The sequence below is a fragment of the Dioscorea cayenensis genome, chromosome 19, assembly GCF_009730915.1.
Source record: "Dioscorea cayenensis subsp. rotundata cultivar TDr96_F1 chromosome 19, TDr96_F1_v2_PseudoChromosome.rev07_lg8_w22 25.fasta, whole genome shotgun sequence".
Taxonomy (NCBI): Eukaryota; Viridiplantae; Streptophyta; class Magnoliopsida; order Dioscoreales; family Dioscoreaceae; genus Dioscorea; species Dioscorea cayenensis.
The window spans coordinates 2,610,223-2,626,937 of NC_052489.1; the positions used below are offsets into that span (position 1 = coordinate 2,610,223).

Sequence of the window (16,715 nt, forward strand, 5' to 3'; positions counted from 1 at the left end):
TTAAAAATTATTTAAATAAATATATTTACTTGTTATTTAAAAAAATATATTAAATATAACTAAGCATTTACTCCTTTATTTAAAAAATATTTTAATATTAAAATAATAATTATTAGTAGATACAATTTCAAATAAAGCCTTTTTTTTTCAAAAAAAATTATTTAAAATTTTGGAGAAGAGCACACACAAGTCTTCAAGATTCGTGAACTTCGATCCAGAAAGGACGCGAATCTTAAAGAACAAATGGCGATTCTGAGAAACACGAAGAAGCTCCACCGCCTCACCGCAAAGAGGAGCTCGGAGAACGTTGGAGAGAACGGTGGCCATGGCGGAGAGCTCCAAGAGTTCTCATCGGAAGCGCTCTCTCGATGACCTCGACGATGTTGATCTCGAGCCCGCGCCCTTGTAAGATTGCTCCTCCTTTGAAACCCTAGGTTTTGGTTTCTTCTCATTGAGTGAATCCTCGTGTTATGCTGGCTTGGTTTCAGGGAGAAGAAGGCTAGGTTTCCCAAGGGGAGGAAGACGAAGAGGGGTGATGATTTCTCGGAGTTGGAGCAGGACGAGCTTGCCACTAGTCGTCGCGCGCAGCAGGCAGCCAAGGAGCGTGCTCAACGGCGGAACCAGAAAAGGGAGCAGGATCTCCTCCTCCGGGATAGCGATCCGGCTGATATCTTCGGGGCCGAAGTTGATTATGAGGTTTTTCTTCTTTTTTTAGTTTCAGTTTCGTTTTCAATTGGCACTAGTTTGATGGCTTGTTCCTGCTTTCCATTTGTTTGGAGATGTTTGTTATGTAGCTCCGTGGGAGATCTTCTAAAACCCTAGTTTTTTAGTTGCACAATAATCAAAACACTTGCTTATGCACATAGGAAGAAAAACTGTGGTAAACTTGAATAAATCTTGGAGCAAAATGGTGCTAATATTGGGGAGCTGTTTTTGAGTTCTTAGTGATTCCTATAGTGGGTGATAGCGTAGGCGTAGTGTGTTTTTTTCCCCTTTCTTTTGGCACAGGATATTTTGGCCTTGGATTTCAAGACATCGTTGGCAATGCGGATGACAACTTTTTCCTGTGCGGGGTTTTTTTTTTGGATAGTATTTGAGTCTTTAGTTGAATTTGGACTATATCTATCTTTATCTGATTTCTTCAACAAGAATGAAGAATGCACAAATGACACAGAGAGGATTAAGATATGTCTGAAAAGCATTGTTTATGTTTGATTGTCTCTTAAAACTTTACTTATTAGGCACCTCATGTTTGGTGTTATCGGACCTAAACATGAAAGCTTCTTGCATGCGCAATGCATGATTCGTTGATGGTATGTATTTGAGGAAGGACATGGCATTGCTGACATCCTAGGCTCATGTTGTTTACTCCTTTGTCTTACATGATGCTGCGGTTTCTCAACCTGGACTTATTGATCAATTGTTGCTAAACACGTTCTTGTATTAAGGAAGACATGTCTATTGAATAGTACTCTAATATTTTGTTGTAATTTGTGCATTTTAAAAATTTCTCCTTCAGCCAGTGTTTTGGAAATATTTATAGTTGAAGGTTGATGTTAAGATTACAGAATAACACAGATAAATTAAACTTGCACTGCAGCACTGCCACTGAAAGTATGTTGAAACATACGTCCACTTTGTCATTTAGAAATGTTCTTTGATAAATAACTTCCGGAAAAGCAAATCAAGTTGGTTATCTAAAACTATTCCCAAGTTTTCTTGTCTTTGATTTGTTGCTTTTATCTTTGTTAATGCTGTTAGGTGGTGTCAAGGAGCTAGTTTTTGTAACCACTCAGATGGACCACTTACTGGTCTTGGCAGTGTTTTTTCTGTTTCTTTTTTCTTTTTTCCGGAAGAATAAAGTAGAATACCAGGGCAAAACATACTACATAACTCAGAAATAGCAAATCATCTGCATAAGGATATATGGTGGATGACCATATTTTAACACTAAACTTTGTAGGTTTTGATGACTAAGGATTATACTTTTTTTTGTCATATTTGTGTTGCGGCTTTGCAATTTTGTAATGTTTGTACAAATAATAGTTTTTGTATTAGTTTTATCACATAATGGCTTTGAATTGAGTTATGTTGAGCTTAATAGGTCTGAGTTATGCCAGATATTCACAACTAATCTGCTGCCTTAAAACGTTAAGGTGGTTTTAATTGAGTAATTATCTTTAGTTACCTACTCAGCAATCTAAAACACTGTGCTATAACAAGCTTAAAGCCTATTTGGCACCTGGGTCCCCTTCAACTAATCTGCATACTCATAATTTCTTGTTACTTTTTAATTAATTTGTTTATGTGGTAATTCCTTTAGAGTTTGAGGTTTCTCAAACTTATGTCTCTTTTTTTTATTCATCATTTAATACTGTAGCAATAGCTTTTAAGTCTGCCAGTTTGTGATCAAGGGTAGAACTATGAATTGCTTGTGGCAGGAAAACACAAATTTTGTTGATGATGGCATTCAGATAGAACCGTTCAATCTAAAACAGGAAAGGGAGGAAGGATATTTTGATGCTAATGGGAATTTTGTTGAATATGCAACTCAAAATCAAATAAAGGTACTTCTGCTTCCCGCATTTTTTTCCATTTAATTAATGAATTCTTTCGCTCGAGTTTCATATTTAGTGTTCTAGGATGCATGGTTGGACAATCTCGAAGTTGATGCAAGATTTGTAGAGAAAAGCCAAGCAAAAAAGATGCCAGAAGAGGATTACCAAGACATTACCTCAGAAGAGATAGGAAGGATAAAGAGGAACATTGCTAATGTACTTGAACCTGGAGAAACGGTAATCCGATGCTTGCCTACTAATTGTCTGCTCTTTCATATGTTTAGTGTGAATAACCAATCAGCCTGCATGATTAATTTGATCAACTCCCTTTCCTATGGTTGTTTCTTAAAATCCCCTCTATGAATTTTCCATGCAAAAAGCTTTGTCCAACACCTTCCCATTAAGAACAATTGAATCACTCACTCATTCTTTATATCTTAATTATTTATTATTTATTATATCCAGTATGGTACACAGCCAAAATACCTTCTTAAGGAAAAAAACCTACCTCTGTTTGTGACAATAATAATCCAGTACCACCATCTCTGTGCATTTGTTACCACTATGTAACTATTTTAGGGTATTTAAGTGCCTCTATACTTTAGCACTAGGTTGAATAGGCATCAGTCGGGAATTTTTTTTTTCTTTTTTTCTTAATGAAATGAAAGTTGGGAAAAATATATATATATATTATATATTTTAATAAAGATAAGTAAGGAAGGTCTTTGATAGCAATTATATAATGCAAGGGTTTATTGGCAAAAACACTATTATTACAGCAACCCAGTTAGAAATCAAGAATGTTATTGATGAAAACTACAATGAGCTTGTTTATGTGAGAATGAATTTCATGTTTGCTCATGGCTTCAAGTAATACACAGGCTGCTCTGCATCTTTTTTGGGTGTAGTTTACAGTTCTTATCTTGTGCGTGTGTGTGTGTGTGTTTATGATTATTATTTTTTTATTTTATATAACTAACTTGTTTACTTAATTGTACCAGGTAGGTTATTCTTTAGTATGTTCTAATGATGTTTATGTCCCAGTTTTCATTAGAAAATGATTGGTGCTAATGTAGGTTTCTCATATATGGTGTTTACACTGTCAGATTGAAGTCCGGAATGCTGACTAACAATCATGGTGCATTTAGTTTTAGCATATGCCAGGAGATGATTTTGTTGCTTGATGTTTTTGTTTTCATTAATTTGTTATATTTTTTATAAGTTACTTGATTAGACTAAGGAATTTGTTAGGTTGCAATGTAGTTTTGGCTCTATAAAGCATAAAGGGTTAGAACATACTGGGAAAGTTAAAGTTCACCCTGTGCCTTGTTTATGCTCTCTAGATTATACAAGCTTTAAAAAGATTAAAAGGCACTTCAAGTGACAAACGGGGTAAGATGTCTGAAGCCACTAAACAAATGTTTGATCAACTCACTGAAGATGCTATGAAACTCATGGAGAATGGTGAATACAGTAAGTGTCAATTCTTTCAATTGAAATATTATCTATCAGTCTGCACCTCCTGACAGTTTTTTTTCCTTCGTGAAAGATTAAATATCTGGATTTGCTCTTTAAAGTTCATGTTATGTAGGTCTTATATTCTAACAGGTGATCATATTAATATGCCTAGTATTGTTTATTTGTACCTCTTGTTTGTGGCTGTTGACTGTTGTTCTTAGTTCCTTGTTACCTGCCATCCCTTCCTATGTTTGGTTGTCTGGGTCTGATGTAATTTTTACTCTTTGCAGATGTTTACCATGAGGAACGTGAGACCTTTGAGAGAGAGGCAGGTTAGATGTTCCTTTATTCTTCTCCAATTAGACCTTGAAAGTGTAATCTTATGTCTGATGTTTATAAGGTTGTCTTCTCATGTTGAACAGCCTGTTTGCATTCTGTATATGTGGTGCTAATTAAAATTAATATTCTGTCTCTCTCAAGATTGAATATTGAACTGATCAGACCATTCACTTCTGTGTCCAACCATCTTTAGGACTTGAAATTTTGTATATCAATCCCAGAAGTGGTGAAATGAGAGGAGTACATTATAACCCTTTTTTATTCTCTGAAGTGATGCTGTGCTTGAATCCTCAAGTTTTGAAATGTCAAGATGTTTAACTCTAATATAAATAATATATTTTCTTTGAAAAGGGATTATATGATAGAGGAAGTGTAGCTCATGACTTGATATTGGCATTTTCATAACTTTGGAGCAAGCATTCTAGCATACGTGAGATTCCTGTGCCTCAAAGACTGTCTTTGATAATTAAGTAGAATTAGATAACTTGTAGTGATAGCATTTCTTCAGTGAGCACATTATTTATTGGAGTTTTTGTAAAATATGTTAATGCCAATTTTACAAATTCATGAGATACTGTTCAGGATCTTTTGTTGTGATATTCGGTGTCTTACTATTCGTACTTATAGTGCTTGGAAGTTCATGAGATTCAATTTTTTAATTATTTTGTCAGCACTTATATTCTATTTGCTGATTGGTTTGAGTTTCAATCTGTGTTTGATAAGTAGAAATCTTACTTCAAATTTTGGCTTTATTTTTTCAGTAATTCATTTATGAATTTGTTTCTTGCAAATTGGCCTACTACTGTACTGTGTTTTTAACGTATGTGGCAGACCCTTTTTATTGGTATAGCTTTAATTCAATTTTCTATGAATGCATGGATCTATTACATGCACTGCTTTTGGCATAAGCTTTTTGTTACTTTTATTCTCTTTTCATTTCTAAAAAAAAAAAACTTTTTCTTACTAACATAAGTTCAAAAATTTTGATTTTTCTGTTACAATTTAGTTTCATGTACTTTCTATCAATTTATTAGACTGCGATTCATTAGTCTGTTTTTATTAAAATAATTGGTGTTCTTTTTTCTTGAATTAGTCTCTGAATGTTCCCTTTTTTTCATTATGACTTGTGTTTAGAGGGATATGAACGGTTAGTTTCGTGCCAAGGAGGCTTCACCTAAAAGCAGTGAGAATTTTGATATGTTTGGGGAGGATGATGAAGAAAATGATGTGAATGCGCAGCTTGATGCTAGTGTTGTGGATTCTGGTTCAGGTTCTGAACAACTGCCTAAATTGACATCAGAAAATTCAGACCCATCTCAAGAGCTACATTCTGGAAGTAAATTGTTAACTATATTGCATTTTACTCTATTGTAGCTGGACTGGCCGTTCTCTATTCTATTTATGAAAACTTATTTCCTCTTAGAAATTCCTTTTTGGTTTTCGTATTTAGATATTTATGAGAACTTATTTCCTTGTAGTAATCACCTTTTGTTTTTTGTATTTAGATGTTAAAGGGGGGAATTCAGATTATGTATATGATCCAGCATCTGGGTAAGTTGTGCCTCCTGTTGATTTAGTCTAGATTACCAATTTATAGTGATGAGAAATGTTTGATCTGCCAAGCATAGGGATATAAGAATCTATAAATTTTTGTTCACATCTACATAATGCATTAAGAGAATGCTAAAAAGATTGTTTTCTAAATGGTACATGTTAGCTGGCAGCTTGTTGATCATGAGCCTTTCTCCATGTTCAGCACTATTAACCCTATTTTATTGTAAACAATTTGAATTTCATGTTTTGCTGTTCTTATTGGAAGTTTTTTCCGTTTATGTGTTGTAACAATTTTGTTACCAAATATCATACAACCCAAGTTTCTTCATTATTTTTTTCAGAGAAATGTTGATTTTTTTGTTTGATTGATTTTTTGTATTTTGAGGAATGATGGTTAAATGATAATGAGTGATGTCTGTTAGAAATTGGTTGATAAAACTCGCCATCAAGATGATTAATACTAATATCCATCACCCACAAGTTATATTTAGTACTTTGAGGATTATTTAATTACTCATAAGCAGAGAATATCAACCCTGGGGGAGATGTTCCTCATCTGCCAGTAAATTTCACTCCTTGGGAAAGCCCTTGTTTTGCAAGAAAATGAGCCTAACCATTTTACTTCATTTAAAGCTTCTTCATATGACTCTGTCACATATATTAGCTGTAATGTCCCAAGGTAGACTAGGATTATATTCGTCTCATTAATTTATGGCAAGAAAACTAATCTAAAGTTAGCTAGAAACTTACATAAAAATTTGTAACCTGTGCATGTCTTGTCCAGATGGATGCTGTTCATCAATGGTGTTAGATGATTCTTTTTTTTTTTCTTTTGACTCGTCTTTTCTTACTGGTTCCTATACAAACCACCTGGACTCTTTATTTAGTGGTAGAAAACACCCTGATTCAAATGCAATTAAAAAGCTAAGGATTATAGGCTGTTGTGGAGCAGATCAAGTTAATGTTTGTCCCTTCCCCAAGTTTAGTGTTTAACAGGATTAATACACTTAGGCATATTTAGTTGAAATCATTATCAAGTGGTTATGGCTTAGGACATAGGAGATTGACTTGGAAAAAATTTGATCTACAAGGATTCTTGATCATCAAGTCTTATGATGAGTGCCACAGGACTGTATATTTTTGCTGGCTATGTGCAGAAGCATTGCACCGGCTCATATGAGATTACACTTAATTAAGAAATCAAATCCTGCATCTGTGTTGCCGTTATTTTGCAGAACACATAGCCTTTAATGGAAACTGAACATTTGGATTTTGAGTTCTATGAAGATTTTGATTTCTTTAGCTTGTTTGAATTCATAACATCTTGATGTAATATATTTTCCAAGCAACAATTTGTGATCAGTCTGTTGCACAACTTCTGACAAGACAATTATTTAACATGGTTCACAATGTTAGCTGTAAGTATCTGTAAAACCTTTGTAACAGCATCCTTTAATCGTGACTGTTTACGCAAATGTAATGGTTATGATAATATTCATTCTCATTTTTCTTTAATGTTGCACAATTTTAACATGCACTGTTGCAAATTTGATTGTCTCATCATTATTTGTGTTTTGGTCTCTTTTCTTGCAGTTATTATTATAGCAATACCTTGGGATATTATTATGATCCAGCTTCTTGTTTGTATTGTTCTGCAACAACAGGGAAATGGTGAGTCAATTTACTTCCGTATTTAATCAGCTGATATTGTTGCTAATAAACTATTATTCAAATGATATTGCATGGACCGTGCAGTAAATTCAGAACAAAAATTAATTTTATGACTACCTATTTTTTGTTCTTTACCCTGTTGGACCTCAAGACTTTGTATATCACCTGACTTGGCAATTATGTGTTATAGGTTTTCAATATTATTTCAGTTAGGCATCTTTTAGACATTTTGGTTTAAGATATTGCATGGACCCTGCTGTAAATTCAGAACAAAAATTAAAACCATGACTACCTATTTTTTTGTTCTTTACCCTGTTGGACCTCAAGACTTTGTATATCACCTAACTTTGCAATTATGTGTTATAGGTTTTCAATATTATTTCAGTTAGGCATCTTAGACATTTTGGTTCAAGATACTCATAGTTTGGAAAACCTTTTATAATGTTTGAGCAAGATAATTTTCTTGTGGACTGTATCTCAGGCATTTAGATTATTCATTGGTTACTTGCTTTTCCCTTGTTTCTATTTCGGAGGTTGTTTAAATATATACAATTACTTCCATTGTCCCCCTTTGCAGGTACTCATTTGATGAACAGAGTGGTGAATATATTGAGTGCCAAAGTAATGATGTGTCCACTGAAACTGAAGTTGCCCAGTGCTGACATTTGCATTCCTGTTTTCTCTCTTTCTTTAGCCTCTTGAATTTGTCTGATGTATGTTCATTATATAAGTCTCTTCGCCAACAAAGGTGCTAGAATAGTTTATAAACTTTAAATGTTATGAATATTAATGTTTTTAAGATGTGTGTTTTATATATTTATTCGTTGAGTGGATGAAGGTTAAAATGTGACATTAGTGCTAGTTTGCATTCATGTGCTATTTCGTCACAGATGTAATGTTTGTAAATAAGATGCTCTGATGCTGCTCTCACTTGGAAGTTCAAAGTTCTGAGAATCTCAAATGGTGAAGTTAATTATATATGGTCAATTAACTTATCTGGGAACCATCAGATTGTATACAGAAAGAAAAAGATACAACCAAACATCAAATATTACAGATTGAGGGTAATAATCCAGAAAAATGGCTTAGGTTGCCACCATTCTTCAAGTGGAAGAACTTGCAGATTAGTTGTTAAATTTCTGCCACATTATGTCAATGTATGTAGAAATGATAGATTTTGTATAAATATGAAGCAATAAGAATTTATGATTTTGTACTCCAGCCAAGTATTGGTTTTAAGTGGATGAGAGGCTTAACAGTGAATAAATACAACAATGCCATAAAAGGTGGTTTTGGTGTTCAAGTGATAGCTCTGTCCATCTTTGTAATGAAGTTGGATCTATTGATTGATAGTAGGTGAAATCACATCAAAAAGCATAAGCCACACACACACACACTTGGAAATGATTAAACATTCTATGATTCTGAATACTGTTACAATAAGGTTTCCCAAATGCAATTCTTCAACAGTACTTCTCATCAAACTATACACAAGTCATGAGCATAATATACATCCAAAAAATGTTGGTGTCTGTCATCCCATTGATTCTACTTTTTGGTCTAAATTTACAATCCCCACCAATCCATAACAACTGGTCTAAAAAATCAGGCCAGAATGTTGTTGCATATTCCTATGTTAATATGTAGGGACAAAGGAAGGTGATCAACATAATTGACATGACTAATAATAATCACCAACCTATTGTTTATATATATATATATATATATATATATATTAACAATGATATAAAGGAATATTCATTCCAATTATTTGAAGCAATCTCTTGATTCAATTCTACTCCATCCAGGCTCTTTAAACAATCTTCTCTTATCCACCAATCCTCTCAACTCTGATGCTTCTTTCCACTTCCCCAAAGAAGCACAAATATTAGCCATTAACACATAGTCCTCACTGGAATACTTACACTTGGAATCTAAAATTCCTTTTGATGCAAACTCTGCCAGTTTATTTTCATGATGATCTCTGAATACACTTAGCAAGCAATGCCACACTTGATTTTGTGCTTCAATTGGTACTTCATGGACAACTTCAATTGCAGCATCAATGTCACCATTTTTACCAAGAAGTTGAACAATGCAACAGTAATGCTCAACACTAGGCTCAATGCCATAGTCTCTTCTCATGCTGTAAAAAAACTTCAGTCCTTCATTTACCATGCTGCAGTAGTCACAAGCCAGTAGAACACTAGTAAAAATAATTGCGTCCGGCTTGATGTTGCCGTTGTTTTCTGTTTGCATTTTATTGAATAGAGACAGAGCTTCTTGTCCCATTCCATGGCAAGCATATCCATTGATCATTGTGCTCCATAATGCCAAATCTTTACAAGGAACTCTTTCAAAGATTTCCTTTGCTCTTTCAATGTTCCCACACTTGCAATACATTTGAATCAAGGAGGTACACACCTGCAAGTCGAGAATGAGATTGTTAGCTTTTGCATACTCTTCGACCTTTTCGCCAATGCTTAGTGATCCAAAATCAGTACAGGCTGAAAGAATGGTAGAAATTGTGGCTTTGTTTGGCTTGATGGATGAAGTTAGCAAGTTTTCAGATAAAGCCAGTGCTTCACCAGAACACCCAACATGAACATATCCACTTATCATGGAAGTCCACAATGATACATCTTTCCTCGGCACAGAATCGAATACTCTTCTCGCAGATATCGTGTCATTGCTCTTTGCATATGCATTAACAAGTGAGGAAGCAATAATGGTTTGTCCTCCATCAAAACCGCATTTTTTTATCAAACAGAGAATGGACCATGCATACTGCAAACAAATTCCCAAGCAAAACACAAGCTGAAATAACACCTAAGAATGCAACAGAGTCCAATTCAATCGCTTCTCGAAGCATTGTCTTGAACAGATTGAACACTTGATTGAAATCTCCGGCCTTCACATACCCACCCATCATCACAGTCCAAGTGACAATAGACCTTTCCTCAATAGATTCGAATAAAAGGCGCGCATTTTTGAACAAACCAAGCCTCACATAAGCACTCATGACAGCATTCAAGAACCTCAAATCTGAACCAAAGCCAACTTTGATCCCATAAGAGTGAACTGATGAGGTACATTGCTTCAATGCCAACATTGAAACAATACTAACCAAAGTGCTTGCACTGGGTCTAATGCCGACACTCCTCATCTCATTGAAAAGCCCCAGAGCTTTAGGCATGTCAGAGAGGACACTGTAAGCATGGATCATGGAGTTCCAAGAAACTAAGTTTCTTTGAGGCATTTCATCAAACAGCTTCCTTGCATCAACAAAACAAGAGCACTTGGAGTACATGTCAAGCAATGAAGTCTGGACAAAGGCATTAGATTGGAAACCAAGAAGGATAGTGTGGGCATGGATCTTCATCCCATCCAAGATGGAACCAAGTTTTCCACAAGCTTTTGCAATGAAAGGAAAGGTGAAGCTATCTCCATGGACATTGGAGTTGATCATGGAGGAGTAGAGGTGCAGGGACTTAGAAAAAAAACCATTTCTTGTTGATGCTTGGATCATTAGGTTCCATTTCTTGTTAGGATTTGGCATTTGGGTTTGCTCTTTTGGTTCTTTTTTAAATACACTTATCATATAATTAGGCATTGAAATGTATATATATAAATATATATTTATATTTATATGAAAAAAAAATCAACTGCAGACGTTCATAGAATATCCAGTAATTAAGCACATTGGACATTGAAGAGAGAGACAAACATAAAAGATTTATTTAGTTTAATTGTTGTAGATGCTAATCACAGTAACACAAAACAATACTATGCATTTGAATCATTCAGATTGTTGTTTGACGATCCAACGACTGAGACTTAATTTGCCTATATTTTAAATCTAAGTATGTTTATAGATAATACAATCTATATATCTATACGAGGACCCATCATCTAAGTACGTCTCTAGATTTAAAATCTATAGACATCAACAATAACCGTTGAATTACTATCAAACGACTACTACGATCCATTCATATAATTTCAAATAGTGTTACACAGTAATTATGCACGGTAAATATGTATAATATCTATATGAACAATAACGGTTGAATCATCATTCAACACCTGTAAATAAACATTCATAGCAAATAGTCATCTACATACATATACAAATGACCTTTTAAACCCTATATGTTTTTGTTGGTTCCGAGGGTCACTATTTAGAAATACCTAATAAACTCTCACTACCTTATATATTTAAACCTACATTTTTCAAATTAACCAATTTGAGGCTATTAATTACTTTAACAATAAAGATGTTGGTTAATTAGAAACTACCACAGAGGAGAGAAGGCCTGCTGCAGGTACTTCTAAACAATTGCATGATTTCTGTAATTATTTATTTTAAATAAATATAAACATTCATAGCAAATAGTCATCTACATACATATACAAATGACCTTTTAAACCCTATATGTTTTTGTTGGTTCCGAGGGTCACTATTTAGAAATACCTAATAAACTCTCACCACCTTATATATTTAAACCTACATTTTTCAAATTAACCAATTTGAGGCTATTAATTACTTTAACAATAAAGATATTGTTAATTAGACACTACCACAGAGGAGAGAAGGCCTGCTGCAGGTACTTCTAAACAATTGCATGATTTCTGTAATTATTTATTTTAAATAAATATGTTAATATATGTTTTGAATCAGAAAACAGTGCAAGCGTTTTCTCAATAAGACAAGCAGTATAGTTCTTAGTTCACTCATACAACCGGTAGAACAAGCACCGGCAATAGGCAATTACATCAGTCATTAGAAACAACAGCTGCAGTTTATTGTCTGAGTGGGTTAATTGGATTTCATCATGAATCTGGATAGGCAGAGAAAGACAACAAAAAAAAAGTAGCTCTTCCATTGTTAGTCTTTCTTCTTTCGTTCGATATACGGGTATTTCTGATATATGATGATGCTTGTGACAACGAGAGGCAGTGCCAAGAGGCAGTAATGCGATGGAGGTTTGCCGTCAAAGACAAACTGCAGCAGTGCTGTCACAAGTAACGCTGAGACGATCACGAAACCCTGCACAGGATGAAAAGGTTGCAGGGATGATTAGAGAATATACGGGGGAAGAGTTGCGAGGTTAATGATTCTTTTCATGTGCATCTACTAACCTTTCGAACACCCCCAGCATAGGCTGTGACAAGTCCCACAAGAATCCCACCAACTGCATTCATTGTAACTGGAACCTGGGACAAAAGGTTCATGTAAGAGAGAAATGGCCATAAGATTTTCGGAAAAAATATGGGAGGAGTTCAAGGAGCATTCTTCAATGCTCATGCATATCATTATACTTTCAGAGATATAAGTTGAGACTTCTTGTCAATTTGGAAACCCAGAAGCTTGAGAGATGTCACGAACATTCGGACTAAAGCTCATTTCTCCTATGAAGTAGAAGTTAGAAGTTTAAAATGTTTGAGTTTTCAATGTGAACCATTACAAGAGTCTCATGAACTTTAGTCATGAACCTAGGCTTGGTGTTTATTTAATAGGAAATTTCAAGGGGAAAAAAGCATAATTCAGTAACTTCAACTCACGCTCAATACTATCAAAGGAATACTTATTCAGAATTTGCCACGCTATAAAATGGTCCTACTTGATAAGTTAATTATACATGATAACTGCATAAATACAAAAACCATATTTGGTAAAGTAAAGAAGGTAGTATTTTATGTCCATGGCATCAGTTCACCAACAAAGGAAAAAAAAACTTCATAATGGTCGAAACTGAAACAGGAATACAGCAACAATAGCCATGAATAAAGTATGGTGGCAAAAACATTACCAGGGTCCAAATAGTCCACCCATGAAAGAACCCAAACTTTCTGATGGCCTCTCCATCAGGTGATTTGTGGGTGCTTGCCAACAAGCACAAGCTTCCAATCAATGACATTTCAACTGTCATCAAGTATGAGGTGTGTTTCTTTACCTGGATACAGAAATACAAAACAATACGAATATTAAGACTGAAAAAGAAAACATTTTCCTTAGTAAACAGCCACAACTAACCTGAGAAGCCCACTGGCACAAAGAAGAAGCCAAGCCAGAGAGAACAGAGGCAACAAGCACAGGAATGATTCCTAACAGTACAACTTGATCAGGGTTATTACCACTGGAACCTTTGCCAGAGCCCTCGCCAATACTCAAAAGAATAGCAGCAATAACAAGCAAGACTAAGGCCCCGACTTGCTGACGAGATTGCTTATGCCTGAAGATTGCACCCAAAAAAGTTCACAAATGATTGTCAGAACATATATTCTCCTACTTTACCTGCATTAGCACAAACAAGCTAGAATGTTATAAAACACGAGCATATATCATTCACAATTATAGATTATAATTTCCTCTGAAGTGAAATAGAAGACAAAAATGCCAGAAGATGCATTCTCTTCTAAACCAAGTAAATGCTGTATTAGTTAACCAAAATTGGCAAGTCAAAGAGTAAATTAAACTAGTAACATAAATGGTTCATGATTATGAATGAAAAAGTGAGAAAAACTGATACAAATGAGCACAAATATTAGGAACATATTCAAAACATTCGTTGTGGCACTTCCATTCAACCTTATTAGACTAAGGAGTAAATTAAACTAACAGCATAAATGGTTCATAATCAGGAATGACAAAGTGAGAAAATTAATAGAAATGAGCACAAATATTAGGAAAAAAAATTCAAATCATTCATTGTGGCGCTTCCTTTCAACCTTATTAAACTTAGGAGTTTGTGCAAAATATTATATGTTTATATCAGTGGAATGACAATGCATTTTCAAATTAAAATTTAACTTGATGTTCTCATCATAAGTGGTAGAAGTTAAACAATTGAAGTGCACTAATTTCCAAAGCCTCACATTATGGGAATTTTATAACAAAATCTCAATAACCTATTAGTTTTAAATCCAGGAAGTTAGTGGACAGCAGATTTAATGTAATTTCTTTTTACTTGTTAAATAGAAATAAACATCTGTATTGACATATAAAACAAGTTCAGGCAATTGTCAATTTTAAAAATATCTAGAAACCAAAAATAATAAGCATGTGATATTAGATAAAAAAAATATATATATTTTTCCTATATTCACACCAAAAACATACCCCAAAATAACATATGTAAATAATGCTGTAAAAATCAATTTCGTCTGGTTTAGAATAGAGAAACTGAGTGAATCTAGATTCCTGTAGGAAATCTGCAACAAACTGTTCTGCAAGGCATAGATTGCCGCAGGAAGACCTGAAGCAGTCAATGAGCCAATCAAGGTCCACTGATTGAATGACCTCTTCAAACTGCCTTCTTTGGCTAGGAGAATTAGTGCACATATAACCTGCAAACAAATGGTCACTTCAATGATAGGGAATAATCTTGAAACGGAAATGTAAAAAACACACATGCACAAATAAATAAATAAATAAACAATGTAAACAATAACAACAACAACTACCACCAAAAGAGAGATGTTAAAGTTACCTTTGCTACCTCACATGCTAAAACCAATGAAGTCACAATAGCTTCCTTCCTGCAACACAATAAAAAACAGAGTCATTGAGAATAGCAATTGCAGAAGGTCAGCCATCAATTTAGAAAGAATAATAGAGAAAAGCAAAGTTCCAATCACACAGTTAATTGTCAACAATCCTCATCAAATTGCGGCATAAAAATTCAATTTGAAAACAACTCATGTGCGTATTAGAATTAAGCATATAAAACTAGAAAATGCACCTTTTTAGCAAAGCTGACAAAATATACAAAAGCCTGACCACACAGAACCCTACTTGCTTCAGATTGAAAGAAGTTTATCGGATCTTTAAGGTTACTTAAATCAGAAACACCGTGCTAATTAACAGATAATCAACAAGTGAAGCTGAACGAAACCATGAATAAAGCATAATGAATTCGAAAGTGAAGCAGAGAGCAGTAAGCAAAGGTGTAAGCTTATCATACTTGGCATTCACATTATAAAATGCAAAGATAACATTTTTTTACGACCAGGCAGCCAACAACAAATTTGATGATGCCAGGGCATGCATTAGCTTGAAGAAATCAAGCAGATTAGAACAAAAGAAGACAAGCAAACAACTTTATAGAAATATGAAAAGAATAGACTGGTGCAAAAAAGCTCCTGCATGTGCAGATGAGATAGAGGGAGGATTAGCTGTATGCAATTGCACCCTTCTCTCTCTGCAAGCAAAATGACAATTTTCTCTACACAAACCTATGATGCCCAGGTCTTTGACATGCAAACTCAAAGATACACAAAAGGCCATCTTTGATGCATGTCTCAAAAAAGATCAAGATTGAGGTCGACTAATATGAGACGAGATTAATATAAGACACCAAAATCAAAATACCGCATGTTTCCATATTGCCAAATCTCTCTAAAATAAACAACCTTTAACAGTGCACGAACGCAACAATGCCAGATAACCTTAACTAATGCTAGAAAACAGTAATAAAGGCAGGATTAAAACAAAGAAAAATTGCAATAATTAGTCTTTAACTTGAAACCCTAAAAGCAAGCAAAGCATAAGACAAAATGAAATGTCAGCAAAATCAAATCAGCTCACAATCAAATGCCACAACACATCCAGTTTTAAGAATGAACTAAATGAAAAGAACGAAACTAAAGATTGGAGAACAAGAGGAAGTGAAAAAAAAAAATTAGAAAGTCACAAGAGATGAGGAGAAGGGAACGGCACCCGACGAAGCGCTTAGAGACGAGTGGCTGGGAGCCGTACTGGAGTGTGAGGAGCACGAGGTAGAGCCAAACCCTCGCCTTCCGGGCTTCCGATCCGCGGGCGGCGCCACCGCTGCGCGGCGGGGGATCGACGGAACCCATCGGTGGCGCGCGAAGCCCTTGCATTGTCAGCAAGAACTTGTTGCTTGCTTTGATGGTTAACGTGATAAATGTTTATTCATTTTTTTTTTTTTAATTTATAATTTTTACAGATATTTACATTTATGCCACCTGTAAAAACAAGTACAGTGCCTTTTAATGTGAATTATATAATATATATATATATATAATTTTTGTTTCATTATTTTTCCATTGATTTCCTTTAATTATCTTAAATCTTATGAAGAGATGCTTTTTGTTTTGAGAATGAGAAAG

The 16,715-nt window shown here is 34.6% G+C and overlaps 3 protein-coding genes across 4 annotated transcripts; 1 reads left to right on the forward strand and 2 right to left on the reverse strand.

Annotated features, from left to right (window-relative positions):
* The first annotated feature begins 246 nt into the window (after positions 1–246).
* Positions 247–8,396, forward strand: LOC120249976 (CD2 antigen cytoplasmic tail-binding protein 2). The gene is given in 11 exon segments (XM_039258696.1): positions 247–405; positions 489–696; positions 2,442–2,567; positions 2,643–2,795; positions 3,902–4,031; positions 4,307–4,348; positions 5,490–5,509; positions 5,511–5,691; positions 5,861–5,906; positions 7,503–7,580; positions 8,158–8,396. Coding segments are annotated over 11 exon segments (1,149 nt in total). The 5' UTR covers positions 247–325; the 3' UTR covers positions 8,243–8,396.
* Positions 8,397–8,984: 588 nt separating this feature from the next.
* LOC120283732 (pentatricopeptide repeat-containing protein At3g16610-like) lies at positions 8,985–11,164 on the reverse strand. Its single transcript, XM_039290457.1, is given in 2 exon segments — positions 8,985–10,346; positions 10,348–11,164. Coding segments are annotated over 2 exon segments (1,791 nt in total). The 5' UTR covers positions 11,140–11,164; the 3' UTR covers positions 8,985–9,347.
* Positions 11,165–12,246: 1,082 nt separating this feature from the next.
* On the reverse strand, positions 12,247–16,491 carry LOC120250294 (UDP-N-acetylglucosamine transporter ROCK1). Of its 2 annotated transcripts, none has more exons than XM_039259093.1 (7): positions 16,303–16,491; positions 15,074–15,122; positions 14,785–14,930; positions 13,618–13,816; positions 13,394–13,537; positions 12,723–12,797; positions 12,247–12,630 (listed from the first exon to the last, which is right to left on the reverse strand). In XM_039259093.1, exons 1-7 carry the CDS (start codon positions 16,464–16,466, stop codon positions 12,469–12,471), a joined length of 939 nt encoding a protein of 312 aa, XP_039115027.1. In that variant the 5' UTR covers positions 16,467–16,491; the 3' UTR covers positions 12,247–12,468. The 2 variants fall into 2 exon arrangements, with proteins under 2 accessions (XP_039115027.1, XP_039115026.1); XM_039259092.1 differs by having other exon boundaries at positions 14,704–14,930; positions 16,303–16,490.
* Between the last annotated feature and the right edge of the window lie 224 nt (positions 16,492–16,715).

Excerpts from the sequence above, each read along its gene's own strand:
- LOC120250294 (XM_039259092.1), bottom strand. The coding sequence starts at position 16,466 with ATGCAAGGGCTTCGCGCGCCACCGATGGGTTCCGTCGATCCCCCGCCG. Across the intron at positions 12,798-13,393 it reads GGTGGACTATTTGGACCCTG|GTTCCAGTTACAATGAATGC; the intron begins GTAATGTTTTTG and ends CTTTTGTCCCAG. Across the intron at positions 12,631-12,722 it reads ATGCTGGGGGTGTTCGAAAG|GGTTTCGTGATCGTCTCAGC; the intron begins GTTAGTAGATGC and ends CATCCTGTGCAG.